General features: G+C 40.4%; 1 protein-coding gene across 2 annotated transcripts in view; it reads right to left on the bottom strand.

Annotated features, from left to right (window-relative positions):
- The window catches only part of atp1a3b (ATPase Na+/K+ transporting subunit alpha 3b), a 29,427-nt gene extending 2,758 nt beyond the window's left edge, over positions 1 to 26,669 (bottom strand). Inside the window, exons 1-22 of one of the 2 annotated variants that reach the window (XM_047361960.1) lie at positions 26,425 to 26,668; positions 26,222 to 26,319; positions 13,414 to 13,527; positions 12,848 to 12,907; positions 11,305 to 11,508; positions 11,027 to 11,140; positions 10,427 to 10,561; positions 10,001 to 10,118; positions 8,189 to 8,457; positions 7,799 to 7,997; positions 7,439 to 7,683; positions 5,667 to 5,859; positions 4,335 to 4,510; positions 4,120 to 4,256; positions 3,866 to 4,016; positions 3,272 to 3,440; positions 2,603 to 2,757; positions 2,381 to 2,504; positions 1,005 to 1,150; positions 789 to 919; positions 592 to 693; positions 411 to 502 (exon numbers count right to left, since the gene is read on the bottom strand). In XM_047361960.1, coding sequence (XP_047217916.1) covers positions 411 to 502; positions 592 to 693; positions 789 to 919; positions 1,005 to 1,150; positions 2,381 to 2,504; positions 2,603 to 2,757; positions 3,272 to 3,440; positions 3,866 to 4,016; positions 4,120 to 4,256; positions 4,335 to 4,510; positions 5,667 to 5,859; positions 7,439 to 7,683; positions 7,799 to 7,997; positions 8,189 to 8,457; positions 10,001 to 10,118; positions 10,427 to 10,561; positions 11,027 to 11,140; positions 11,305 to 11,508; positions 12,848 to 12,907; positions 13,414 to 13,527; positions 26,222 to 26,227 — 3,040 coding nt within the window. In that variant the 5' untranslated portion in view covers positions 26,228 to 26,319; positions 26,425 to 26,668. Of the gene's footprint in view, positions 1 to 410; positions 503 to 591; positions 694 to 788; positions 920 to 1,004; positions 1,151 to 2,380; positions 2,505 to 2,536; positions 2,758 to 3,271; positions 3,441 to 3,865; positions 4,017 to 4,119; positions 4,257 to 4,334; positions 4,511 to 5,666; positions 5,860 to 7,438; positions 7,684 to 7,798; positions 7,998 to 8,188; positions 8,458 to 10,000; positions 10,119 to 10,426; positions 10,562 to 11,026; positions 11,141 to 11,304; positions 11,509 to 12,847; positions 12,908 to 13,413; positions 13,528 to 26,221; positions 26,320 to 26,424 lie in introns of those variants that run through there. The other variant, XM_047361959.1, reaches the window with a different exon arrangement.
- Positions 26,670 to 27,021: the final 352 nt, after the last annotated feature.

Genomic DNA, 27,021 nt, shown 5'->3' with positions numbered 1-27,021 from the left:
AGAAGGGCAGACTCGTGATCTCATCTAGGACATAAAAGTTTTATATAAATGAAAGAAACTGCAAGAAAAGACTAATAATAGAAGCGTTGACAGCTGCTGGGACAATGGTTTTAACCTTTATCAAGAGCACACAGCAGTTCATTCTGACAATGGCTCTGCAGTAAGTGACCCCTTTTTCTCTCCACCTGAAGGACACCTTGTGAGTGGAGACAGGAACTACAATGCTTTTGAAAAACTTGTCAAAGAACGATTACTGCACAGCTTTAATCAGTGGCAGGGTAAAATATAAAAGTGTGTAGTCACCGAGAGATTTACTCAATAAAAAACATGTAAAATAAATGCAGGACCAGTGAAACCACAAAAATTTAAATCTCCCATTTTCCATACAACCAGGGAAAACAAAGACTTACCGCCAGGGTTCCGGCGAAGGATGAGTTTTCGTACTTCATCATAAACAAAGATGAGAAAACTATAGGGGAATGCACAAAACCACCAGCTAGGCCTGCAGACAAGAAGAAATTCAACTGAATCAATAAGCAGAAAACATCTCAGGTCTTATAAGGCAGCACAACATTAGTCTTTGACACCTACTTTAGAGGATACATCCTGAGAGCCACATCCATGCCAGGGCAGTAGGACAAGAAAGCAGCCAGGGCTGTCTCTTCAAACAAGCCGAAGATCAAAATCTTGTTCCTGAGCGAAGAAACGCAGCAAGTTTCATGATGAATTCATGATGAAATTTAGCCATTTAGACTTAAAGGAGACACGCATGTAGCACCAGCACTCACTTCATGCCCTGCTGGAACACAGAGTTACGTCTGGTCTTGCAGATGATGAGATCGGCCCACTGCACCACGACGATGCTGACAAAGAAGGCTGTGTGACATGTAAACTCCACAATCTTCCTCTGTTCGTATGTCTGGGCGAGGAAGGAAGTGACAGACAGAAGGTAAGATCATCTGACAAAATATGAAGAAGGATACCAAGACAAAATATTTACGTACCCACTGCTGTCCATAGCTGTCTTCCAGGTCGTTGTTACTGCGGTCATCCCAATCGAGCCGGATGCCCAGAAGTCGACTGGGCAGGAAACCATTTTCAGCCAGGATGACAAAGTAGCTGAAGAAGCCTCCCAAGGCCTGGATCATCCCTGTGAAAGCATACACACAGACAGGTTAGCTTTTGATGCTTTATGTTGTATCACCTCACAGCTACATAGTTATAGCCTCTCTATAGATTTAGTCTTTTCCCTCCTTCCCAGTAGAGTGTCTACCATTTTCATTTGAATTTTGTTTATTTGTCAAGCCACCTAACTCTGACCCATGTCTTCTAGAAGGTTCCTGAACTCAAGCTATGAACCTGTGTCTACACAACTTAGAAAATAAACTATTTACCCTGGATCTTCAGGCACTCACTAGCAGCCAGTCAGAAAGGAACAATTTGTTCCAGGTTCTTTAACTAAATCAATAAAAAATTGGAATAATACTCTTTCTGACGCCCTGCGATGGACTGGCGACCTGTCCAGGGTGTACCCCGCCTCCCGCCCATAGACTGCTGGAGATAGGCACCAGCTCCCCCGCGACCCACTATGGAATAAGCGGTAGAAAATGACTGACTGACTGACTCTTTCTGACTGAGTGATTCACATAAAGAAAATGAGACTACTGTTTCCTAAAGACATGCCTTTTAGATTCTGTTCATCTGCAGTAGATAGATGTTTAAGGCCTAACACTTCTTCTTTTGTCGAAAGAGGAAGTGACATTGTTTTCGTTAAACACTGCCGTTAAACAGGGTCATGGTTAGATGCAATGGTTAGACAGAACATAGTGAAAAGCAGCCATGGTCCAACAAAAGCCCTTGAATATCCTTTTAAGACTACTTTTAAAACATTTCAACACAGTCTGATTCACTGGACACAACATATAAAGGAATTAGGTGGGCTTTTAAAGTTTTGCGGAGTACTTTAGAAGATGTAAATATGGCTCGTTGTCAATATTTATGGTGAGAATATCACATTCAAGAGAAACAGATGTGGCCTTTTGGTAGAATAAAGGGAATAATGGAAGTCGTTTAACTGACATTTATAGTACCCAATAAAGCAGAATAACATTCACTAAATGTGTTGATAGCTACATGGAAATATCTAAAAATGTTTGACTGTTTTTCTGTGATTTTTGGATAAACTTTTTACATCTTTCAAAGAAAAATGAGGGATATAAAGAAAAAAAAACCAGAAATTCAGCTGTCTTCATTTTTAACCTTCACACATGATCTTGGTATCATCTGAAAGTTATGTTGATGCTTCTTCAGATGAAACTGCCTATTTCGACATACAACTGTATAATCGTCTGCACACCTAGTCTTGGTCTTTTTTACGCACCGATTTGCCCATAGGCAATGCTGATAAGCCTCTCGTTCACCAGCTTGTCTCTGAATGGGTTCCTGGGCTGACGCTTCATGATGTCGCTCTCAGCTGCTTCATAGGCCAAAGAAATAGCTGGAAGCTGTCAAAGGAGGAGGAAATCCTAACTTTTAATACTGCGCAGCTGTTTCAAAGTGTATATGCAATCAAACTGTCAAACTGGCTTTGATAGGTTCTCACCATGTCAGTTCCCAAGTCAATACAGAGGATGGTGATGGTTCCCAGAGGAAGAGGGATGTTGGCTAAGATGAAGAACAGGAAGGGAGTGATCTCTGGGATGTTGCTGGTCAAGGTGTAGGCGATGGACTTCTTTAGGTTATCAAAGATCAACCGGCCTGATGATGAAGAAATGGAAAAATCACTTTAGACAGTATTTGACAATGCACATCTGGACACACAAAACATGCTAAGATGTTAAGTTGTGTTCAACATTCACACTATCACCAAAGAACTTGGCCATAAACGCAATACAGACAGGAATAATTTATTAAGGGCTCTATACTGAGTATGAATGTTTGGAGAAAAATTCAACAAAAAATGATAATTATTCACATTAAGCTAAATATTGTTATTTTTTGTAATTAAGGTTATAGGTTAAAACTAACCTAGTCTGCTGAGTCAAACTCAGAACCTAACCATGTTCTGGTAATTTGGCCATAATAACATAAATTAGGCTGTTCTCTACCCATTTATTTCTAAATATTTTTTTTACTTAAGAACATTTTTCCATCACAGTCGTTTTTTCCTTGAATCTAATTTCCCATCCACTTCCAAAATTTAAGGTTCCCGTTATTAACAGTTTATCGATTTAATCTCAGTCTTTCAGTTCGCTCCACTGGGCCTTCCCACCTTCTTCCACTCCAGTGACAATGGAGGCAAAGTTGTCATCCAATAAGATCATGTCTGCAGCCTGTTTGGACACATCGGAGCCCGAGATTCCCATGGCAACACCGATGTCAGCCTTTTTCAGTGCAGGAGAGTCATTCACACCATCACCTGTCACGGCGACAATAGCACCCTGAGAGAGATGAAGAAAAGGGATGAGAACAGATGCTGAGATCATCTAAACAAAGAAACTAAATTTTATTTTATAAATTGTCAAACTCAAATATACCAAATAGCTAAAATACTGTAAATATTATAGATAATAAGTAATATCTTATTTTTAAAATGTAAATAGGAAAATGATTGACAGGTTGAATTTGTTTTCTGATGTAAAACATAAAAATCATATTAAAATTAGAGATTTGTATTTCAGTTAAACTAAAAAAGGAATTTTATGTTTCAGCTGTATCCTTTTGACCTGGAGATGGCAATTTGCTGGATGTCTAGCACCACCTGCTGGTGAAACAGTATGACATGTCTGAAGAAGACAACTAACTCTAGAAAAGAACAATCTTTCTTTAAAACTCCTTCATTAAAACAATGTCAAAATGTCCCAACCTGTCTCTGGCATCCCTCCACAATGATGAGCTTCTGCTGCGGGGAGGTCCGGGCGAACACAATCTCAGTGTGATTCCTCAGGATATCATCCATCTGTTCCTGAGATAGTTCCTTCAGGTCGGAGCCGTGAATCACACAGGCTTTGGCATCCCTGATTATAAACAGTAAAAGCTTGAACATGCATAACATCACTTGTGGTCTCACTGAAAGCTATGCATTTGCTTCCTGTGTGTATTTAACTGTAAATTCTTTACCTTGGGTTCACCTGGCTGACAGGTATGTTAAGACGAGCTGCGATGTCTTCCACTGTCTCGTTTCCCTCTGAGATGATGCCTACTCCTTTGGCAATGGCTTTGGCTGTAATTGGGTGGTCGCCAGTGACCATAATAACCTACAACAGGAACACATTTCAATTTCTGTCCATCTTAAAAATCTATGCAATGCAATGATTTAGTATTAATTAGCTCACCTTAATACCAGCAGACCGGCATTTTCCGACAGCATCTGGAACAGCAGCACGAGGAGGGTCGATCATAGATATGAGGCCAACGAAGCAAAGATTATCTGTCTGGAAATTAACATCTTCTGTGTCGAAGGCAAAACCTTTGGGGTACTGATCTTCTGGTAGGAGCCAGTGGCAGAAGCCTGAAAGGAGAAGGCAAATGATGCTAGTTTTAATTCTGTAAACATTTTATTTTTTTGTCTCTCTGTCTATTTCTGGAAAAAGCTTCTAAATATTCAGCAAATCAAATTGTGCATACTATTGTCACAGAGTTACATTTTGGACTTTATTTTATGGTTTCTTGTGATGGTTTATTTTGTCTAGATGTTTCTATTAAGTTTATTAGTTTGTTGTGCTACCTCTACTGCCTCCTGGTGTTTTTTGTTCTCCTCCCTCATTAAGTTATTTTATGGTTGTTTTCTTATTACTTGGTATGGTTTATTATTATTATTATTATTATTATTATTATAGTTCTTGGTCTTCCCTGGATTCTCTAGTTTTATTTCTCTTTAGTATCTTTGTGTTTAATTGTGTTTTATTATTTGTTCCTTTGCACTCTTCTTGTTTACTAGTTTATTTTCTGTTTCCTTTCCAGTTAATTCAGTCAGTGTGGTTAGGTTTGTTTACTTTTGTATTCAGGTTTTCTTTATAGGTTCTTTGTTTGTTCTCAGGTTGTTATTGTTGTTCCTATGTTCCCTCTAGTTTCTCTGTTTACTTTAGTCATGATTATTCTAGTTTTCTTATTCCCCATTTGATTATTTATCTTTGTCTATAGGTTTGCTTGGTCTGTGTTTCTGTTTATTGTTTATTAGTTACTTTGCCCATCCTCAGCCTTTGTATTTGTTTCACCTGTTCCTTCTGCTTCCCTGCCTCCTTGTCACACCTGTTCCGTTGATTATCTGCCTTTGTTATCCCTCAGTATATAAGTTGGTTTTGTGTCTTTGTTCATTGCTGGTTCCTTGTGTTCATCACAACCCCGTTCCCTACCATGTCTATGCTTTGTTCTTGCTTCATTTTGGAAATCTTTGCTACGTTTTTGCCTCGAGTACCTGCAGTGTCTTTGTAAGTCCTTGTATCCTGACTCTGATTCGTACCTGCAGTGTGTTTGCTATGACTTTTGTCCTTTGTAAATAAATTGAAGAATTACTAAGATGCGGCTACCGAGCTCTTGTCTGTATTTTGGTCCGATCCAAAACCACACCATGACAACTATATGTCAGTAAAATCAACATTTTATCCTGCTGAACCTTATCATTACATTGTCATTTATCATCTATCTTTATCAGTGCGGATCCTCACCCAGTACTCGCTCTCCCAGTCCTCCCAGCTCCATGTAGGCACTCTGGAAAGCCTCCTTCAACTCCTCATCCATAGGCTGCTCTTTACCCTGAATTACAATGGTTGAACAACGATCTAGGATCCTCTCAGGGGCTCCCTTCATCACCAGCAGGTAGCGGTTGTCATTGGGATCCTCTGTCTCATGTACTGATAGCTGCATGAGGAGAACAGAGATTAAGATAGACCCCTGCTAAATAAGATGCCTTGCAAAAGTTTTCACAACCCTAGAACCATTCCATAATTTGTTGCGTTACAAGCACAAACTTCAGTTATTTTATTGGGATTTTATTTAATACACCAGCACAAAGTGGTGAATAAATGTGAAGTGGAAGGTAAATTGTGTATCATGTACAAACTCTTTATATAAAAAACATCTGGTTAGTGTTGCATGCATTTGCATTCACCCCTTTCTTACAGCACTACTCCAAAATAAAATCACATAATTGTTAAAAAGAGTCCCCCTGTCTGTAATTTAATCTCAGTATAAATACAACTGTTCTTCGAAGGGCTCAGAGGTCAGTTAGAGAATATTTTTGTGATGAAAAATTAACCCTGCAGATTAAAATGAAAAAAAAACAAACAACCCCAGGGTGAGACATGGTGTTGGAAGTATTATGCTGTGGGGCTGCTTCTCCTTAGGGGGTAAAGGGAAGCTGATCAGAGATCATGGAAAGATGGATGGAGCTAAAAACAGGGCAATACTGGAAGAAAACCTGTTAGATGTTGGAAAGGTCTTGAGCATAGGGTGGAATTTCACCTTTCAACAGGGCATCACCCCTAAAGATACAGACAGAGCTACAATCTAATAGTTTAGGTCGAAGCATTTATGTGTAAGAGTGGCCCAGTCAAAGTCCTGACCTATGTGACCTTATGTTCTCTCTTTCATACTCTAGACTTAAAAACTGGCTAAGAGTTCCTCTGCTTAGCCGTCTTTCTCTCCAAGATGAAGCCTCTAAAGGAGCTATAACGATTAATGTTTCACTTTTCTTTCCAATAGAAAGTACTCCTGGATCAGTTCTTCTGTGTTCTTTTTGTGTCTCTGCTCTGTTCTCTCAAACCCCCAATCGGTCGTGGCAGATGGCCGCTCACACTGAGCCTGGTTCTGCTGGAGGTTTCTTCCTGTTAAAAGGGAGGTTTTCCTCTCCACTGTCGCTACATGCATGCTCAGTATGAGGGATTGCTGCAAAGTCAACGCCAGTGACTGTCCACTGTCGCGACTGCTACAAATCTCTGACTCGATGCAATCTGCTGGGTTTGCCAAGATAGAAAGATTTTTTAACCAATTTGAATAATAAACTGAATCTGACTACACTGTTCAATAGTTAGGATTAATTGAAATATATGTACCTGACTTGAAATCTGTATGATTCCATTAAATTTACTTTGTAAAGTGCCTTGAGACGACACGTGCTGTGAATTTGCGCTAAATAAATAAAACCTGAATTGAATTGAATCTAGTTGGAAACCTGCTGTAAATCTGGGAAATGTATGTTCACCAATGTTCTCCATGCAATCTGAATGAACGTGAGCTATTTTGCAAAGAAAAATGGGCAAACAATTCAGATTTCAGTCTCCAGATGTGCAAAGCTGGTACAAGACTTGAAGTTGTAATTGCAGCCAAAAAATCCCCCCAAAAAAAAATTTGTTGAAGGGGTATGAATACTTTTGCAATACATTGATAATAAAGTTAGTAAACATTGTTTGCAGGCAAATATATTGAGGAAACAGCTCACCTGGTATTTGTTGGTGGAATTGAAGGGGATCTCGGCCACTTTCTTGTTCTTGTCCCTCATCGACCTGACTGAGCCGCAGGACAGTTCGATACATTTAAGCAGAGCCGACTCAGAGGCGTCTCCGGCCACATCTCGCTTCAGGATGGGCAGAGGGTCTTGGCCAGCTTTGAACTGCGCACGATTACACAGAGCAGCGATACGGGACAGAGCCTGCCACGTTGCTGAGCTCTTGTCAAAAGAAGCACCTGAGGGAAGGACGAGAGGGACGGGTATTACGGCAACATTTTAGAGCCCGTTTATGCTGTACAACATGTTGCAGACGCCAACACCGCCTGTGCCATATGCCCTTTCCTCTCTTACCTGACTGATCTTCTGTGGTGTCAGCCTCATGGATCTGGTTGTCAAACCACATGTGGGCCACAGTCATCCTGTTCTGGGTCAGGGTGCCTGTCTTGTCAGAGCAGATGGTGGAGGTGGAGCCCAAGGTTTCCACAGCTTCCAAGTTCTTAACCAGGCAGTTCTTCTTCGCCATACGCTTGGCAGTCAATGTCAGACACACCTGCAGGTACACACTTATAATGTTAAATTATGTTAATAGTCACTGTATATAAATAGGACATCTGAAACACAGCATATTACATGCTGTTTTTTTATGTTCATAGTGTGAAAAATTAAGTAATAAAAAAAAGCCCTGTAAAAATAGAGACATTTTTTCTAAATGATGCTAATCCAGAACCACTGCCCACTTACAGTGACTGTGGCCAGCAGCCCCTCAGGCACATTAGCCACAATGATGCCAATAAGGAAGATCACAGCCTCCAGCCAGGAGTAACCCAGGATGATGGCCAGGATGAAGAAGGTCACGCCCAGAAAGACGGCCACGCCCGTTATAATGTGGATGAAGTGCTCGATCTCCTTGGCAATGGGGGTTTTGCCGGTGTCCAAACCTGAGGCCAGAGTAGCAATGCGACCCATGACTGTGCGATCTCCGGTGTAGATGACAATACCACGTGCTGTGCCTGATTAGACAAAAAAACAACACATTTACAGAAACGTAAGACAGCTTGTTTCGGAGAGACATCCACCCATATAATGCATCAGTAGAAAAAATTGATAAAATTACCAATTCCAACAAAATCAGTGAAATCATCAACATCCTATTAAATATTTTGTGAAATTGTGCTTTTTCTTTACGTTTTCAGAGAAAACCATAGCATCCTTCACATCTGGTAAAGATGTGTACAAAAGCCTTGAAATAAATGGTTGTAACGGAAACTATATTACCCCAAGCTGCTGCTCTTTGCTGTAGTTTGGAGATGTTTTTTACCACTTTTACCACACTTTGGTGGCAAAATAAACCTGCAGCCTTGTTGGTCACTGTTCTAGTTGTTTTAAACAAACGTTCTGCAAACATTTTGGCATCTGGGCCAAAATCTTAAAATTTAAAGTATGTATAGGTAACAAAATATAATCTATTTTTAATAACAAAAAAAAAATATTGTTCCTTTATTTTTATGCATGCCTGTTCAGCAATAAAATAATATTCAATAATAATATTTCTATAAAATTACCAAACATAATGGATTGGTAAATTAATATGAAAACATTTCTGTTATGAAAAGAAAAATATCCATCCACACATTTTCTATACCGCTTCTTCTATACTGCGTCACGAGGGAGCTGATGCCTATCTCTAGCAGTCTACAGGCAAGAGGCTTGGTACACCCCGGACAGGGCGCCAGTCCATCACAGGGCAAAATAAATATCAAATTTCCTAAATTGTTTTTTTTGAGAAAGCTTGCTGCTATTTTACCAAATACAATGAAAAGATGCACCCGTATCTCCTTCTGAGTAAAAGTCGCAGGATGTTTGTGGTTTATTTAGTACAAAACTACAATGAAAACGTGATAAAAATGTGGTAAATAACAGACAAATGCTTTGTGTTGTACATTACACTTTTCATTTTAAGAAGTCAACATCTTACTTGAAAGGACAATGAAAATCTCCCTTGAATAGTGCTCGCGAGTGGCACAGAATTGTTCAGACAACCAAAGATAGCCCACGGAACGCATTTTGGAAACTGCTGTTTTAAACTTTTATATTATAATCTGACTGTGAATAATAGCAAATTCCGGGAAGTGGCTATTTCCTCATAGCCAATATTATTAATCGTTAAGATCAACACCCATCTGCCTTAGTGGACTGACATGTGCCATGTCTTTCCCATTTTGAAAAGTCCATACAAGAAATGGTCTTCTGTATCCCTTCATGTTTATTTTTCATGCTAATCAGCTTGACAAGTAAAGCAGAAATGTAAAATGATATCAATAAATCAATTCACATCTTAAAATGGGATTTTGTTTCCTCAGGTACATAATGTGCTCAAATTAATGACGGGGTTTTTCTAAATACTTTTAGTGTGAGATTTTGCGAAAGCAATAAAAATATTATTTTAAGGCTTCTTATGCTTTTCACAGCTGCCAATACTTGTTGTGCGAGCTACACATGTACAGAATAACTCAGCATATTGTGTATAGTTCATTATGCCAGTACTGCCAGTACCTTCCACACAGTTGGTGGAGAAGAAAGCAACGTTGCGAGTCTCCAAAGGGTTGTCATGGGTGCAGTCAGGTGACCTGCTTTGTGGTTCTGATTCTCCCGTCAAGGAGGAGTTATCCACCTGTCGGATGGCACAAAAATATAAGACAGATAGTTGTATGAGTTAAGAAGCAGAACTTAATTGGCCTTCCTGCATGTTGACACTAACTTCAGCCTTTTATGATGTTCTCAATAAGGCAGCACACCAGTTAAACCTAAAATAATTCTGTTTTTCTGGAACATATAAAAGGGTTTAATAGTCAACTGAACAAAACAAAGTGGAAGAAAGATATGTTTTATTATAAAATACATTAAAATGTATATAATTTCCAGCATAAACTGCTTCCTCTGTAGACTGACATTTGCATTTATCTGAGTCTGTATTTGTACCTTGCAGCCGTGAGCAGAAACCACCCTGATGTCAGCAGGGATCCTGTCTCCTCCCTTTACTTCAATCAGATCTCCGGCCACCACTTCTTCAGCGTTGAGCTGCACCTTCTCACCCTCACGGATCACCAGCGCTTGCTGCAGGTGCACGGGTTAGGAAATACATAAACATTTTATTAAACTGCTTCTGAGGAGTTTGAGGTCTTCTTACATTCAACTATGTAAAATATGAGATAATCCAGTAAATTTAAAGCATTAGATATTAAAGCAGACAGCATCTAATTATTTAAATACTGTCTGCTTGTCAGTATATTAACTGACAAATGGGTATTACCTCAAGTGCAATGTTTGTAGGCAGGAGGGCCAAATCAAACTTTTACTGAGACATTTAATGTTACTGAACAAGCATTTGTATGTGTCAGATTGTTTAATCTTTAAAAGTAATTAATGTACTGAGTTAAAGGGTTTGTAAGTACATTCTCCATACATTTCCAGATATATATTTCATATTTTATTTAAACATAGTGGTGCCAGCATTAGGCTGTGGGGATGCTTTTCATCTGGGACAGGAAAGCTGGAAAGAGTTGATGGGAACTACCTTACCTGTGGCACCATGTTCTTAAAAGACTCCATGATTTTGGAGCTCTTGGCCTCTTGGAAGTATGAGAAGCAGCCAGTGATGACGACTACAGCTGTGAGCACAATACCTAAGTACAACTGTGGTGGAGAAGAGACAGAGAAACAGTTAAACATCTGTACAGGTGTGAAGAGCAAAGCCACACTCCTGAGTGTGACGGATGCATTAATGAGGTCTAGTTGGGCTATATGTGGATGTAGGTGTTTATGGAGAAACTGTGCAACGGTATATGGATTTTGCTCACATTGTCGCCTGCAGGGTCGTCCTCTGTGGCTGCCTGGATGGCGTAGGCTAGAAAGCAGAGAATGGCGCCGGTCCACAGCAGGATGGAGAACCCACCAAACAGCTGGCGACAGAACTTGATCCACTCCGGGGTGGTGGGCGGAGGGGTGAGAGCATTGGGACCATCTCGGAGCAGAATCTCTGCTGCCCTGGCATTGGTCAGGCCCTGGACAGAGACGTGAGGAAGGAGAAACGTTGACTTAAATGACGTTAGGAGAGACTTGTGATTACAGAGTCAGTCAGAGGTTTATGGACACTCACGGTGGAAATTGATGTTATCAGGTTGAACTGATAATAAGACATACAATTTCAATGATTTTATAGCAAAAATAAGGTCCACAAGGTTGTATTTATTGTGGACTTATCTAATCCACACAAGATAAAAATTATACACAAAGGTTCAAATATTTACATATATCCTAACTTTATATTTGTATGGAAGTCTTTTAGCAAAGAAACCACAAAGTTTTTCAACCATCAGCAAGCTTATGATAAGACTCTGGCTGGATATTAGACCCCTGTTCTTGGTAGAAATGGTAAAATGTGTTTAAACTGGTAGGTTTCCTTGCACTGACCTGGCTTCTGAGCATGCTCAGAAGCCCAAAGAACCAAGCACAGAAGCTTGATTTTAGCCACCTTTATCTATTCCAAATCCAGGATTGATGTGTGTTTAGGTCATTTTCTGTTATTATTCTATCTATATCAGTACCGCTAGCTGCTAAACAGACCCACAACATAATACTACCACCACCGTGTGTAGACCAACACCTGTATTCCATACATTTTTCTTGTTATTGCAGCCAAATAAGTTAAGTCAATTTTATTTATAAAGCACTTGTAAAAACAATAACAAACTGTTGTACATCCTATAATATAACATAAGAAAAAAATGTTTGCTCGTCTAACTGCACATCTCAGTCAAACTCTGTGGTTTCTCAGTCCATGCTGATGCTTAACTCAGGTCCCTGTGGACCGGGACGCTGATGTTTCAGCATCTTCCAGTTTATGATCAGCTTCAGCCTTGGTGGTCCCTGGATTATTTTAATATTCCAACAAGACAAAGATCCCAAACCCACATTAAGAGCTGGTTAAATGAACAACACGTGCTAATATCCAGTTTCTGGAATGGCCTGGACCTTAGCACTATTGGACAGTGGATTTTCCTTAAAATGCAGGTCCGTGTCTGGACACAAACCAGTTTAAATTAATTCTACTATTTATGCCAAGAACAGTGGTCAAATACCTTGCCAGAATTATGTCAGAAGCTTGTTGGTGGCTACAAACAGCACATGGTGCAAGTTGCTAAAGAATAAATAAGAAGGTTATAAATGCTTCATAAGAAAGTAAAATTAAAATGCCATTCATGCTGATGACGAGTGGATGAAAACTTCTGACTCGGTGTTTATATATCTATATTTCTTGGTTTGCCTTTGCAGTCCTTAAGGAACTCTTGAATACTAACTGTCTGCTGCCACCCAGTGGTAAACCTTGAAAACAAGACCCACCTGGACAATATCAGTCTGGAATTTTCTGGATACTTCCTCTATAGACATCTTATGTTCCGTCTGGAAACACAAATCAAAACAAAGACACAAAGAAACACATACAAACACTTGTTAAAACCCTGAGATGTCAGAAATTTTGTGTTTATATGCATTTATCCATGCAATAATAACTGGAAAAAAGTCCTGAACAAAAACAAATATAGGATATATAACGGGTTTAAAGAAAATACAAATTAATTATAAATGTACTCCATGCATGCATTTCACCTGAGAGATTAGAGTCTTAGGGCAGCCAGGTATGGCAGCCCTGATGTCTGTTTCTTGAGCTGAAATGTGGAGTCAAACTCACAGCATCCCGATAAAAAGTCAAACCCCTCTAATGGGCAAAAAACATCATTTTGGCTTTCTTTAAAAATTATTTGTTGTTTCTCCTTTACCAAAGGCATAGAGTGTTTAAAAAAAATAATAATTTAAAAATGACCCAATTGATACGTTGCAAAGTAAACTGATTTAAAACGTATTTAGTTAGAAAACATATTAAGAGGTTTAGAGAATGTTTTACTTACAATGGGCACTTCCTTCTTCAGGTCATCCATGTCCTTGACCCCCTTCTTCTTCTTGGGGGATCGGTCATCTTTGTCCTGTGTGGTGGCAACGCGGTAACTGTCTGAACGTCCATACTACAGACACACACACATGTTTTATACATGCCCTCGGACTAGACTGAGGAGACAGCCTTCGTGCTTAATTTTAGCAGCTCTTAAATAAATAAAAATAATTCACCAAAATGCATTTAGGGTCTTGTGTATCTTCCCAAAAGTATTTATCATTCACACACTGCACAGGAAATTGGGGATGATTGATGTTTTTCTATGGTTTTAGGCTCACTGTAAGCAATGTTGTAGCCCTGTGAGGTGGCCTTGAGAGGTCGGGTATTCTCAGTTGGTGTGGAAAGTAATAGATTAAAAACATTAAAATAAAAAATGCTATTTTAAGGTTGTATGCCTGAAATTATTACTATTATAAGCACACTGTAAAGTCACATCAAAGCGTTAACCTGTAGTGTGTTCTGCCAGACTCTGCTGATATCCACTGATCAAATGCTCTGACAAACACAACACCCAGATGGACACATCACAACGTAATAGAGTGCAAATGGTTTAACCTGCTCTTTTTTATTTAATTACAAAGCAGCAAGCTGTGAGGAAATCAGAGGGAGGCAGAGCAGAAACCGAGGCTACAGACTCATCAAAGCTCTTTTTCTCAGATTCTAATATGCTTTATGATATTAGGGCAAAGTCCTCAAGGACAATTTGTTGTCAAGATGAGTAAAAATCAACCCATAGGACAAACATCAGACACATTAAAAGTCTTTGTACCTTTATTTATCCAGGTGGGTCGATTAAGACCCAATTCTCACTTACAACGAGGACCTGGCAAAGAAGCATCACAAATAGGAGATACAGAAAAACTATTCAAAAAAGTAAATGACTAAAAGCAAGTACAAATTTTAAAACATGGCACAGCATTTAGCAAAAATATTTTTACCCCTCGAAGCCTTCAATATTTAAATTTACAACCAGAAACTTCAATGTCTTTATTAGGATTTTATATAATAGACCAACACTAATGTCTCCACCAGCTCTGAACATCTAGAGACTAAAATTGTGGCTCATTCTTTTTTTGCACAACAGCTCAAGCCTAATAAGAAATGGACGGGGAGTTTCTTTAAACGGCGATTTATAAGTCTCGCGCAAGATTCTTACTTGAATTTAGGTCTAGACTTTGATTAGGTAATACAAACACATGAATATGCTTTGATATAAACTATTCCATTGTAGCTGTAAGTTTGTAGGTCATCCTGTTGGAACACAAACATCCGCTCCAGACTTAAGTCTCTTGCAGCAACTTTAACTGGTTTTCAACCAGGACTGCCTTGTTTTTTAAATCCGACCAGCTTTCTAGTCCCTGCTGAAGGAAAGCATCCTCACAGCATGATGCTGCCTTTTAACATTAGAATAAAGTGTTCAGGGTGATGTGCAGTGATAACTCGCCACCACATATAACATGTTACACGATGGCCAAAAGTTCAGTTATGTTATCATCTAAAAGTTTTCATCTCTGACCCGTCTAGTGTAGATTTTCATGATGCTGTTTGTTTCTAATGTTCTATAACAAACGTCTGAGGCCTTCGCAGAACAGTAGGATTTATACTGAGATTAAATTAAACAGAGTTTAGCCCTATTTATTAATTCAGCTACTTTTGAAGGCAACCGTTGGCACTGGATTTTGTTTAAGGGGATTAGATGTAGGCGAGAGCAATACATATTCACACTTTTTATATATAGCATTTGTAAACAGGTATCTATCCACTTCACAGATGCACTAATTTGTGTTGATCTATCACATAAAATCCTAACAAAATACATTTAAAAGTTTAGATATGAAACTTCCTTCCATGAGGTCAACACTGGGTAATACAAACAAGTTTCTTATCTGCTAGAAAGCCCAACTGTGTATAGTCAAAGAAGAAACTAAAACTGTATTAGTGGTCTAGATATTACCAGGGGTCTTCCAGCTCCATTATTTTTCTGTTAGATCTTTAACAATATTTCAACTGTTTTGATCAACTTGACCTCTGGGTCAAATCAAGGCAAATATGGCTTATCAAGGGCCAGAGATGACAGAAATTGTCCCTCAGGAGACAAGAGGGTCTCAGTGGACAGCAGCTTAGCAATCTGGTCATCAAAGTATTTTGTAACTGAAGGAAAGCTTTAAGGATAATGACAACACAGGAAATGATCTGAAAGAGAATAAATCACAATTTATTATTATTTATACTTAATTTATCAAAAGGTCTACATTGGCATGGGTGTAATTTAGTGAAAATTGCTCTCAATTTATTTGACTTGGTGCTCTCTAGTGGTGAAACTAGGAAGTAACCTCATCAAACAGCAGCTAACTTCCATTACAATGACAATAAACGACGTATATGACCTTTAAGGTAAATACTCAAAGTGTGTTTATTTTATAATGAGTGGGTTAAGGAGATAATAAAGCAGCAAGGGGAGTATGAATTATGATCTGAAATTTTCCACCTATGTTGACGGACTTGCCCAAACAAACCGCACCAAACCAAACACACCTGCACTGGAACAAAGAGATGGGCTACTTGCCTTTGCATCTCCCAATTCAATCACAATTGTGCTGCCAATGTGCAAAATTCTCTGGGAAATCAAGCCCCTGTGTTATTCTGTTTTTCTTTGGTTTCAAAAACCTGTCTCTTAGGTTTCTCTATGGATAGAGGTTTTATGATACCAGATATACATGACAACTCTCACTTAATTAAGCGGCGCCATTGGGTTGCTCAACGACCACTTCTGAGCTGAGAGCAAACAATAAAACCCTTCATTCGAGTTTGTCGGGCGGAGAGCAGTGTGTCAGCATGAGGGAGCCGTTTGACCTGACTAAAAAATTTACACACACTCGCACACACTCATATGCAAACATGCACAGTTGGGTAACAAGAGAGCAGGTAAGCAAATCTCTTACTGCAGCATGTCCAGGCAGGCCTGGTGAGGAAGAGGCTGCACACAGAGAGACTGGTGTAGTGGAAAAGTACTGCTGCTGATCCCCACTAAGACAGGTCATAGGTATGTGAGAGTTAGCCCTGAGAAAAAAGGAGGTGTAGTGGAGGTTTGTTGACACAGGTACATATGTGTATAATTAATGTGGGATATTATCCGTTAGTGATCAGGGCTGTTGTGCGATATGTTATGCAACATTATAGCTAAGAGTAGTTTTACACCTCAGCTTCATTCGTGAGAGACTGGCAGCTGTATTTTGTGCCTTTTCATTGTTTAACAGTCCTTTCAAAACCAACATACTGCCCCTGTATATGATCACAGTTATAATACGGACACAAACATCTGAAAGTCACACGAGCTTACACAGCTGCATAAGCTCGGACAATAGATGTGGTTTGAAAGGGGGAATGATGAATGAGGTGGATGGCAGACAGGACTAGGCACATGGAAAAAGAGATGCCGGTGGTAGGTGAGAGGAAACCAGGCGAAGAAAGGGTTGGGGACAGTCCGAGAGAGCACGAGGAGTAGGTGTTGTCACCTTCCATTCAGTGTTCTGACCCACACTGATAGCACTCTAACAGATCTCAACATCATTAAGTGTTAATAAATCATATTTTTTTTTCAGTTAGATGTGTGCCTAAAGGTGTTATTTACAAAAATGAATGAGAGCATATTTCTGAGCGTGACTCACAGTAAAAGTAAATGAGCTCAACTTATCCTTGTCGGATTAAAGTACACTGGGTAAGGTGTACTCACTATGTGCTTGCCAAAGAGGAAATATCAGAACAAACTGATTCATAAATTTAACATTAGGAACAATAAAGATTATATTTAAAAAACTGTTTACGTGACAGAAACAAACTTGTTGTATTTTAATGAAATTTTATGTTATACACCAAAAAAAGTATGGCAAAATTATGAAGTGTATAGAAAAGTATACTTGGTTTTTAGGTTGGATGGAGAGCATTTCTGAAAATCAGATTTCAAGTTTGCCACAGATTCTCAATCAGATTTGGGTCCAGGCTTTAACTGGGTCATTCTAACACACAAACTTGATCTAAGCTTTTGTATGTTTGGAGTCACTGTCCTGCTGGAAGAGGAACCTCCACTCCACTCTCATGTCAGTTATTTTTTGCCGGGATTACCCTGTGTTTGCTTCGTCCATCTTCTCATTGACTCCTACCAGCTTCCATGTTCCTGCTAAAGAAAAGAACATCCACAGCATGATGCCGTCATCACTATGTTCTGTGGTTGGCCTAGGCTGATGTGCAGTATTAGTTTTTCTCTACAAAAAAGTAGGCCAAATTCTGGTCTAATCAGAGCAGAGCACCTTCTTCCCCTACATGACTTGTGGCAAACTGCACATGGGACTTTTTTTGTGTACTTGTCCATAAACGTTGTGGTTGTAACGTAACAAAATTGGAAAAATGTCAGAGATTATGGAATGCTTTTGCAAGCACTGTAAAAATAAATGTCTCTTGTTATCCATATTTTGTGTTTATCTATGCTCAATTGTCCTGCCTTTGTGTTTCTGTCCAGCTATCCAGCTGTCTTCAACGTATCTGAGTAATTCAATGAGCCCCCTCTGTCCTAAAGAAGGAAACAGAGACTTGAGGCTGAAATTACATACACTCACTCCCCCACAAGCACAGAGGAAAAACAGAACGATGGACACGTTTATCCCTTTCATTATTGGGAAACAGTAAAACCTTGCTGCTCCCTCATAAACTACAGAATAATCACTAACATCCAGAGACATTTTAGCTCGACAAAATGCATTTAAAATATTGATAACTGGATTAAGCCACTGTTTCAGTATTTGTTTTCAATTTATTTCTGAACTATTCTGAACGTCTGCCCTTGTCAGATTAAAAACTGTTAGGAGAGCAAGTTACCATGGTGAGCGGCTTAGCTGCTGGCATGGTGACGAAGCTCAGCAGTGGTCTGGTACTCTGAGGATCCCCTGATGTTATCCAGGATGAGGAAATATTGATGCATCTGTAACTGGACCCCACATTCACTGCTGCTTGTCTAAGGCCACTGCTGGATTCCAAGAACTGGTTTGCATGTTTTAATGTGCTTATGTCTGTATGAGACTGGGTGAGCAGAGGTGAGTCACTGAATTGTCTATAGTCTGAGCAGCATCTACATGCACTGCGGCAGTAGGAGAAAGAGGAAGATGTGAGGGGTGTGGCGAAACAGGCACCTCTTTATGTTATGATGAAATAAAGAGACAATAAAAATGTCGAGAGTTGCTTAATATCTTCAAAACATTACATTTCTATTTTATTGTATTTTTCTTAATTTATTTCCTCCTATATTTAAACTTCAAGTAGCTCACACATGGCTAGCAGTCAAGTAAAATCTTGGGTCTGTGGTGCTTGTGCTCGGGTTAGGTGTGGCACAATCATTTTAAGCATGACCTTCAGGTTGAAGCTTGCAAACTGATTATGGATTTAACTGAAAAAGGGAAGTTGTTTTCTTTTAGGTTCCTCTTTTGCGGCACATAATTGGGGCTTCGCAGCAGAACTGAAATTAGTTTTCAAGTGTGCACCAATGTAGGACTGCCCCTGCATCCGGTTTCAGTGTGGTGACAACATAAGAGGAAGTGTTATTCAGATGGAAACATACAGAGTGCAACGTCTCCATTTCTTCCCATTGAATGTGTTTAGCTTTGAGCTTTCCAGGTTTTGTCATTCTACTACTGCAGGCTTCGGTGTAATTTGAGCATATTTTATTTAATAGATCAACACCAAGTAGTTTTGTTAAGTGAAAGGAACCTGATACGTGGTATGCGTGTTTTATCTCCTGTAGCTTTGCACTTCTACCAATTGAATTTTGTGACCCCTGTTCTTTGCAAAGCAACGTACGCTCATTCAGCTAAACATCTCTGAACAACAATTTTTGCCACAGATGATTGGGCTTAAATCTGGGCTTTGACTGGACCATTCTAACACATGAATATACCTGGATCTTAACCATTCTATTGCAGTTCTGACTGAATTTAGGGTTGTCCTGCTGGAAGGTGAACCTCTGCCAATATTCCAGCCTTTATTAGGTGTTTTACCAGGATTGCCCTGTAATAACTCCATCCATCTTCCAATCTTAACTCTGACTAGTTTCCCTGTCCCTGCTGAAGAAAAGTATCCCCACAGCATGATGCTGCCCCCACCATGTTAACATCATAGGGATGTAAAATTCAGGGTGGTGTACATTGTTAGTTTTCCTTCACGCATAAAGTTTGCTTTTGGTCTCTCATCAGGCCAGAAAACCTCCTTCCACATGTTGGTCTTTGTAATCATGATGTTGCTTATTCACTAATGTTCTCAAACCACAGTGGCCTCAGGAAACTGAGATTAAATTACAAACAGATGGTAACTCTTGAATGTTGTAGGTAGCGCTTTACTGTATTTAGAGGTATCATAGTAAAGGAGGCTGAATACAGGTCCACGCCACACTTTCCATTCATCGTTTCCATGTATCTTTTTCCTTCCACTTCACAGTTTTGTACTACTCTGTGTTGGTCTCTTACATAAAGTTTGTGGTTGTGACAAAATGCAAAGAAGTTCAATCTGTATGAATACTCTTCCCTGGTACTGTGCATACAGTATTTGCTGTACTTCCTTTCCCTACACTATATGATAACAATCACTTCTGCTTCTCTGTTACATGAGACCTATATCATAATATCAGTCAATGGACAGTGGATAAATGGACAGAAAATGTGCAGAATATCTTCCCTGTGTTTTAAAAGTGGTCGGTTTTCATGAGCTCTTGCCACATGATGACTGTACAACCGAATGCATGAACCTAAAACCAGATGCACATAACTGGATACTTAGCTCTTACCATCTTAAAATGTAACTAGAGGTGGACATTAGATTGAATCTGGGTCATCTCTTCACTTTGTTCTATCCAGGCAGAGTGTGAAGGACCTCGACCTCTGTTCTGCGTCATTGTTGGGCTAAAATATGCATAAAGTTGAGAAACTCTACGCCTCAAAAGAGCACATTTACATCTTTAGGACTGCTTTTATGTTTAATATGTGCTGATGAAGTAATTAAATAATAACCTGGTCAGACCTAATGAAAGTCAAAATGCTTAACCTCTTTAATTATTTTGCCAAACTGAATCTCTAGATTTGTGTTTCCTGCTTTAACTTTTGCCTTGTAGTACTGATCCACACATGTATATCAAAAGAAGGCTTTATTGAAGAATTATTAATCATATAAGTGAGTATGCAGAATGCTTTTAGTAAAGGCTTATAGGGTTGTTAGTCAGAGCCATGGTAATTATAAATTAATAAGTTACCATTGTACCATTAAGGCTCATGTTATTCTGTTGGCTCTGTCCTTTCTTCCAACAGTCTAATGAAAAAACAGCAAAGCGTCGTTTAAAATATGCTTAGAATGGCTTAAATGTCTAGTATTACTACAGTGGAATGTAAATTTGCTATCAATTTATCACTGATTATGTTTTCGTGCAACCTTGTGAAGTCATTGGGTCATCTGCTTCTGCAGGAAGACGGAGGGCTCTGAGCCAGAGTAGGGGGGCTCAGGCTGGAGAACAAGGGACCTGACTGCTGGGATTAAGCACTGATTACAGCACTGGATAAGCCCACTGTGTGCTTCTCCTTCTACACTGCCTCTGTTTTAAACACTCAGGAAAAAACAAGTTTATAAATTAAACCTTCACATTTACGTGAGAGCTGTGTGTTTGTCTTGAGGCGGGGTAAACTCGATGGTTCCTACGTAGATGCTATGAAAAAGAGGCTATTAAATATTTGTTTGGTTTCTGTGTATCCATAGCCTCGAGAGTAATGTGGGGAATCTTTTTATCTTTTCTTTTAGTAAAGGGAAAAGATGTCAAAAGCAGGAGATATCTGGAAATTGGAGAGATTACAAGAAGTCTCTCTAAATATAAAGAATGCGAAAAGGGAAAAACAACTGAGGAAACTCTCTTCCTCAGGCTTTGTGAAAATGAAGGACATGCACCGTGCTGATTTGATCAAATAATATCTGTGACAGATAAATATTTAACGCAGAAGAATGTGGATGATTACAAAAACAACCTCTGAACCCTTCAAACACAAAGAGAGATTAACTCTCTTTAGCTCTCAATCATCTGCCTTGTGTTCACTCTAAAGATAAAAAAAATATACAACCCAACTTTAAATCCCTTCTTCAGCCATAACCCCCCCCCCCCCCCCTTTCTATTTTACTTCCTCCAGCCCATCTGTCTGGCCTGTCATCGTCTTCATCTGGTCATGCAACAGAAAGGACAGCGTAACTGTGTGACTTCATCATAAAGGAGTTACACACAGTGGCTAGATACTAGTTTACATCGGGTTTAAAACATGTATATGTAGCAGCATCCACCTCTTATATTTATTAATAAGTCATCTGTAGATTTTTTATTTACATTAGACTTGATTCGTTGTCACTGGCTTGTGTTAGACTTGATCTTTCCTCTAAAAGCCATAGGTAAGTTATGAGAGTGATTTGATTGTTCATAACCAATCAGACTGATTAAGTAATGAAGATCAGTGTGTTTTAAAGTAGCTGATATTCATCACACATCATTGTATGATTCCAGGCATAATGTGAAAAATCCAGTGGACAAAACATTAAATTTAAGTTAAATTCAATGAAAACTTTCACTGTTTGCTGTTAATCTTCAAACTCAAATGAAACCAAGGACATAGTCCTTGTCCATTGTGTCAGTGCAGTGTTACACATTGTGCCTTGATTTACTCGTGCAGGGACACATGCATATCCAGGACAACACCTTGAATTAGTCATGTTGCTGTAGTCAGGCAACCTACCCCTCCTGAACCGTTTTCTTTATGGGAGACCATCAGCATGTTAAGTTGGAAACTTTTGGCCATATCAATCACTATGTCTAATGTAATCTTGCTTTAAAGTAATGCCTTAAAGGACAGCTTGACCTTTAGAGGAAAGATGGGTTAGCTTCTGTGTATTATGGGAAAAGTAGTCTGCAACTTTAAATAATTACAGGGGATCCTGGGTTAAGTTTAAAGGTACAGACCCGTCTTTCATGGATAGGGTAGTTAAATGCACATTTATTCATGTAAATGTGTCGACAAACCTTGTCTACTCAGTCAAAAACATGCATTTTAGATGGGTGTTGGTTATTTTGCCCCATTGCTGTTTAGTGCTTTTGCAGTTTTATTCATTTTGTACTGCATATTTTCAGGTATGAAAAGAAGCTGTCTGCCACCGGAGATTTAGTTCTGACTTGCATCAACCTGCTTTGGGGACATTTTGTGCTGGCTTTGACAAATTATTTTCAGTAACTTTCTATAATATATTCATTGTTAACATCTCTCTGCAGGAAATTAGTAATATGGGTATTTTGATTTTCTGCAGGAGTGCGCTTCACTAGAACTTGCAATTCCAGCCAGCCTAGGTCAACAAGGGCCAATCAACCAATCTACGAGTTCCACTAGAGCAACTAGGTGACTGGGGGAGGAAATTATTACATTACATTACCCAATTTGAACTTTCCGTATAGTATCTGAGAGAACAAGAAAAGTTATCTACCAAACGTCTTCCGATAAAGGATGGCTTCCCGGCATCCAAAGCTTCCAGGAGATGACTTGTCTTAAGGTACTGATCAGCCAATCAGAATCAAATCTTGATTTAACTATGGCATCAAGTTGCAGTAGGAGGACATTATACATTACCAAATGTGGAGTTGCCTTAGAGTATTGGAGAGAGAATATTTGGAGAGTCCTAGCAATGACTTTAGTTACAATAATTAGATTGACAATCTGGAAGGTCAGAAAAGCAGTAATTATTTTGATGAACAAGCTTATTACTTTGAAAAATCTGTTCTAATGGCTAATCTAAGGGATCATTGTAATTAAATCCCAAAATCCAGTTGGTCAGCTGAAGTGGGCAGGAGAACAAAGAACATCTGCATGTGAAAATCAGGGTACATTTTCACTTAGTGCTTGTATCACAGTAGGGTGTAGCTGAAGCGATCAAGCTCATATGTAATCTTTTAGGAATATTGATTTCCTTAAGCCAAAGAAACATGTAGAAACCTTTAGTCTAACTGCAGGTTTGTTGCTGAAGCATGAGAGAAATCAGAATGTTCCTGAGCGGTGTTCTCACTGTTTGTCTTTTTTTGCTTCTTATTGATCGGCCCTGTCACGTTAAATGAAAAGGAGGAGCATATTGACTTTAACTGTATCCCGGGACACATGTAGGGGAACACATCTTATACAAACCTTTTTTGATGCTGGTTTCTGCATCGTGAGGGACTATTCAGCCACCGCAAAGCATCATGCAGCAGGTGCAGCACTCTGCACCAAACTGAGGGCTGGGCCTCTGCAGCAGCAGCCATACAGCTCCTTCATTACCTTTATTAAAGCCTAATGTCTCCTATCCCTGCGCATGCTTCAGTGGTGCAAATATAAATGCACACGCTGTCCTAGAAACCTTTACACCCTATGTTAATTAGAGAGTCAAGTCTTACAGGGGACCTAATGCTAAGAGAGGCTCCTCTCAGGCACCATGACCTTCTGACAAACACTGTAACATGTTATTTTTTCTATCATCGCTGATCATTAAACCTTAGCACCCAGACCCACACCACCTCCTGCTGCCCATCTATCTCCTCTGCCCCTAATAACCAATCCCACACGGTGCTACAGGAGGAAACACAAGCCACGGTAATGTGAGCTTTAGGTCATTATCCTGTAAAAGGATATACAATCAAGCAGCCCTCCCCCTCTCTTCGTCCATACTCAGTCATCATCACTTTAACTCCTTTCTCTCTTTATCACTACACATGCGAAACTGCAGCCACCACATATCTGCCCTTCTTCCAGTTCTCTCATCAGTGCCCCACCACCACCACATCCTGCATCAAGTGCCTGAAGGTGAACAGCTGCAGTCAATGCGCTGTGAAGCCTTTGATGCAAATCTCATTTTACATTCCTCCTTCACAGTAATCAGTTTCAGTCTCTGGAAGGCAAAACTGCTTCAATGCAAGGACAAAAAAGAGCAGGATGTGGAGGCTGTGTGTGTGTGTGTGTGTAAATCCTTTTCTGAAGGGATGCTTGCTAAAATTAGAAATATCTATTTACGTCTCATGCCTCATTCTTCCTTGTGTTCTTGACACATGTTAAAGCTTTTTCTCTATATAGCATCAGTGCTGTCCCTTTTGTGCGTGGCTCCTGGTGCCAGCCTATCACAACTCAATGCAGGGAATTTCCACGGCAGAAGCCCCGCCCCTGGTTTGACGCAGTAAATAGCGTCGCAAGCGATGCCCCCTGCGGCCTTGTGGAAGGACAGTCGCTGCACAGTGCGCCGAGAGGACATTCTCGAAGGAAAAATGAAAGAAGCGAGAAATGAAAAAGGAAGCGTCTACTAATAGGATTTCAGGAACTTATATCCAGCTGTTCTTCCCAGCGTTCATGGTCTCCTCGGCATTCTTCACAGATAACCACTTTTCTCCTCTAATTACTGTTTTCAACAATGCCAGCTCCTGGAGGGACGCAATGTGCCCCTAAAGGACACCGTATCCCCATCTCACACCATTAAAGCCACAACCAAACCTCCCCACATCAGCCGCAGTATACGTGCGTGAGCACTTTCTGTTCTCTTGTCTCCTTCTGACGCAGTGCCCGCAATGCTGCACATTTATAAAGAAAAGGCTCTCACACGGACCCATAATTCATCTCCCGGTGCTGCAGAGGGTTCCTTCTTCTGGATCCGTCTGCAGCGTCACGCCGCCACATCATTCAGCCCCGCACGCCGCTGCGTTAGATTAAAAATTACAACTCGCATCACCGCATGGTGATGCAGCAAAAAAATTGCGCAAAACCGGCTATTGCTTCACATGCAAGCTCCCAGATAGTAATTTTTCACCAAGTTCCGCAGATTCACCAATGGATTCATACAGGCTATGATATGTTTGTTTTAAGACGTGGAGTCCAGATCGCATCGTTTCATTAATCTGTGCTGTACCCAAGTGTGTGACTATTGCTGGCGATTACCGAGCCTCCCGGTTATGTCACAAATGAAAGGAGAAATAAGCTGTTGAGGCACTTATTCCTGGTAACCGCATTATGACGCACGGGTCATTGAGGGTGCCGAGGCTCTTCAGCTGACAGCATCCAGTGGAAAGGACGCGTCCTCAGAGCTAAATGCCTTCCAAAGGGACAGAGGCAGCTGGGTAGGAGCCGGAGAGGAGGAGAAGAAGAAGAGGAGGACGGTGCTTAGCCATCACAAAGAGAGTGCTGCAAAAGTATGTGAATATAACGCCTCAATATGACATCATTACACAGTGATGGGCGCAGATAACGCGTTCCCTACCACCCAAACCCCCACCCAACACAAGAGCAATCTGGAGGAATAAACCGATTAGGGCCTACTGTGGCTCGCAAGGTTACGGTCACAGCAAACGAGACACTTAACAAGACGACCTTATTTCTGCTCTGCTTTATTCAAACTCCCTTGAACCCTTAAACTGGATCCGACAAAACCATACACGGCGGCTCTGTTCTGACTGGAGCTTCTGGCTGCATCAGCTTGTCGCAGTATGTAGAGAGAGCAGGGTAAAACATAGTTCCGCATTAGAGTCAATGTCACTCAGACACACAGGCTGTAAAGGATATCCAAATGACACCACGGCACCGGTATTTTAATAATACTGATAAAGGTAAGGTGACCACCCTATCCCACCTCCCGTACTTTTCAGGCCACTTCAGCTGGGCTACAACGCAATTAAGAAAGTTGGAAATGGTGGCTCTTACCCCCATGTTGGCGCAGTTACCCTTCTTCTCTAAGGTGATGCACCGCTTGAGAGGTGTCAGTCCCTCACGTTGAATGTGTCTGTGTATAAATGCCTCGCCTTGAAAAGCAGAACAGTGTAAGCGCAGTTGTTTAGTTTTAAACACACCGACGATAAGTTATCTGTAGTTTAGGCTAAATAGTTGGAACAAAGCGTGGCTCAAACCTTTAAAAAAAAAAAGGTCAGGTTGCCCTCTCTCTCCTGTTAGACGTCTTTTTCTTCAGATGAAATGTTGCGGTCTCAAGCGGAGCATCACGCGTGGAACCCGCTCCTTCCTCTGCTCGCTGATACTTGCGGCGAAAAGGACCCGGCAAGAAAAAAACTAACAGAGCCGCACTGCTACCTCCCCAGCACTCGACACTCATCCGCGGCTCTGCCGGGCTGCCGCAGTACTCCCCTTCTTCCAGCCTGCACCACTCCGCCAGGGGAAGAAGCGCCTCCGTGAGCGAATGGGCGAAGGGAACGGGGTCGATTGGACCCGCCCACCGCCGTCGAAGGTGGCCAATCATAATTTCGAGCGTCTGATGGGGGGTCGCGGGCCAATCGGAAGGCTAAACTGCCCCTCCTGCTTTACTGCAGAATCCCGCAGCTTGCATCCAGCAGCATCGCGAGTCTCTAGGCTGAAATCTTTGTAAAAAAAAAATGGACGCACAAGGTTAGAATCCCAATCGTCGTGGTTGTGATTGTTGTATATATACTGTGCTTATGCAACACAAAAAGACTAGATGTGTGTGTTTTAGTATATTGCATGTGATGAACACC

The sequence above is a fragment of the Girardinichthys multiradiatus genome, chromosome 3 (genome assembly GCF_021462225.1).
Source record: "Girardinichthys multiradiatus isolate DD_20200921_A chromosome 3, DD_fGirMul_XY1, whole genome shotgun sequence".
In the NCBI taxonomy this organism is placed as follows: domain Eukaryota; kingdom Metazoa; phylum Chordata; class Actinopteri; order Cyprinodontiformes; family Goodeidae; genus Girardinichthys; species Girardinichthys multiradiatus.
The sequence above is the reverse complement of the archived record's forward strand: the minus strand, read 5'-3'. Positions and strand labels throughout refer to the sequence as shown.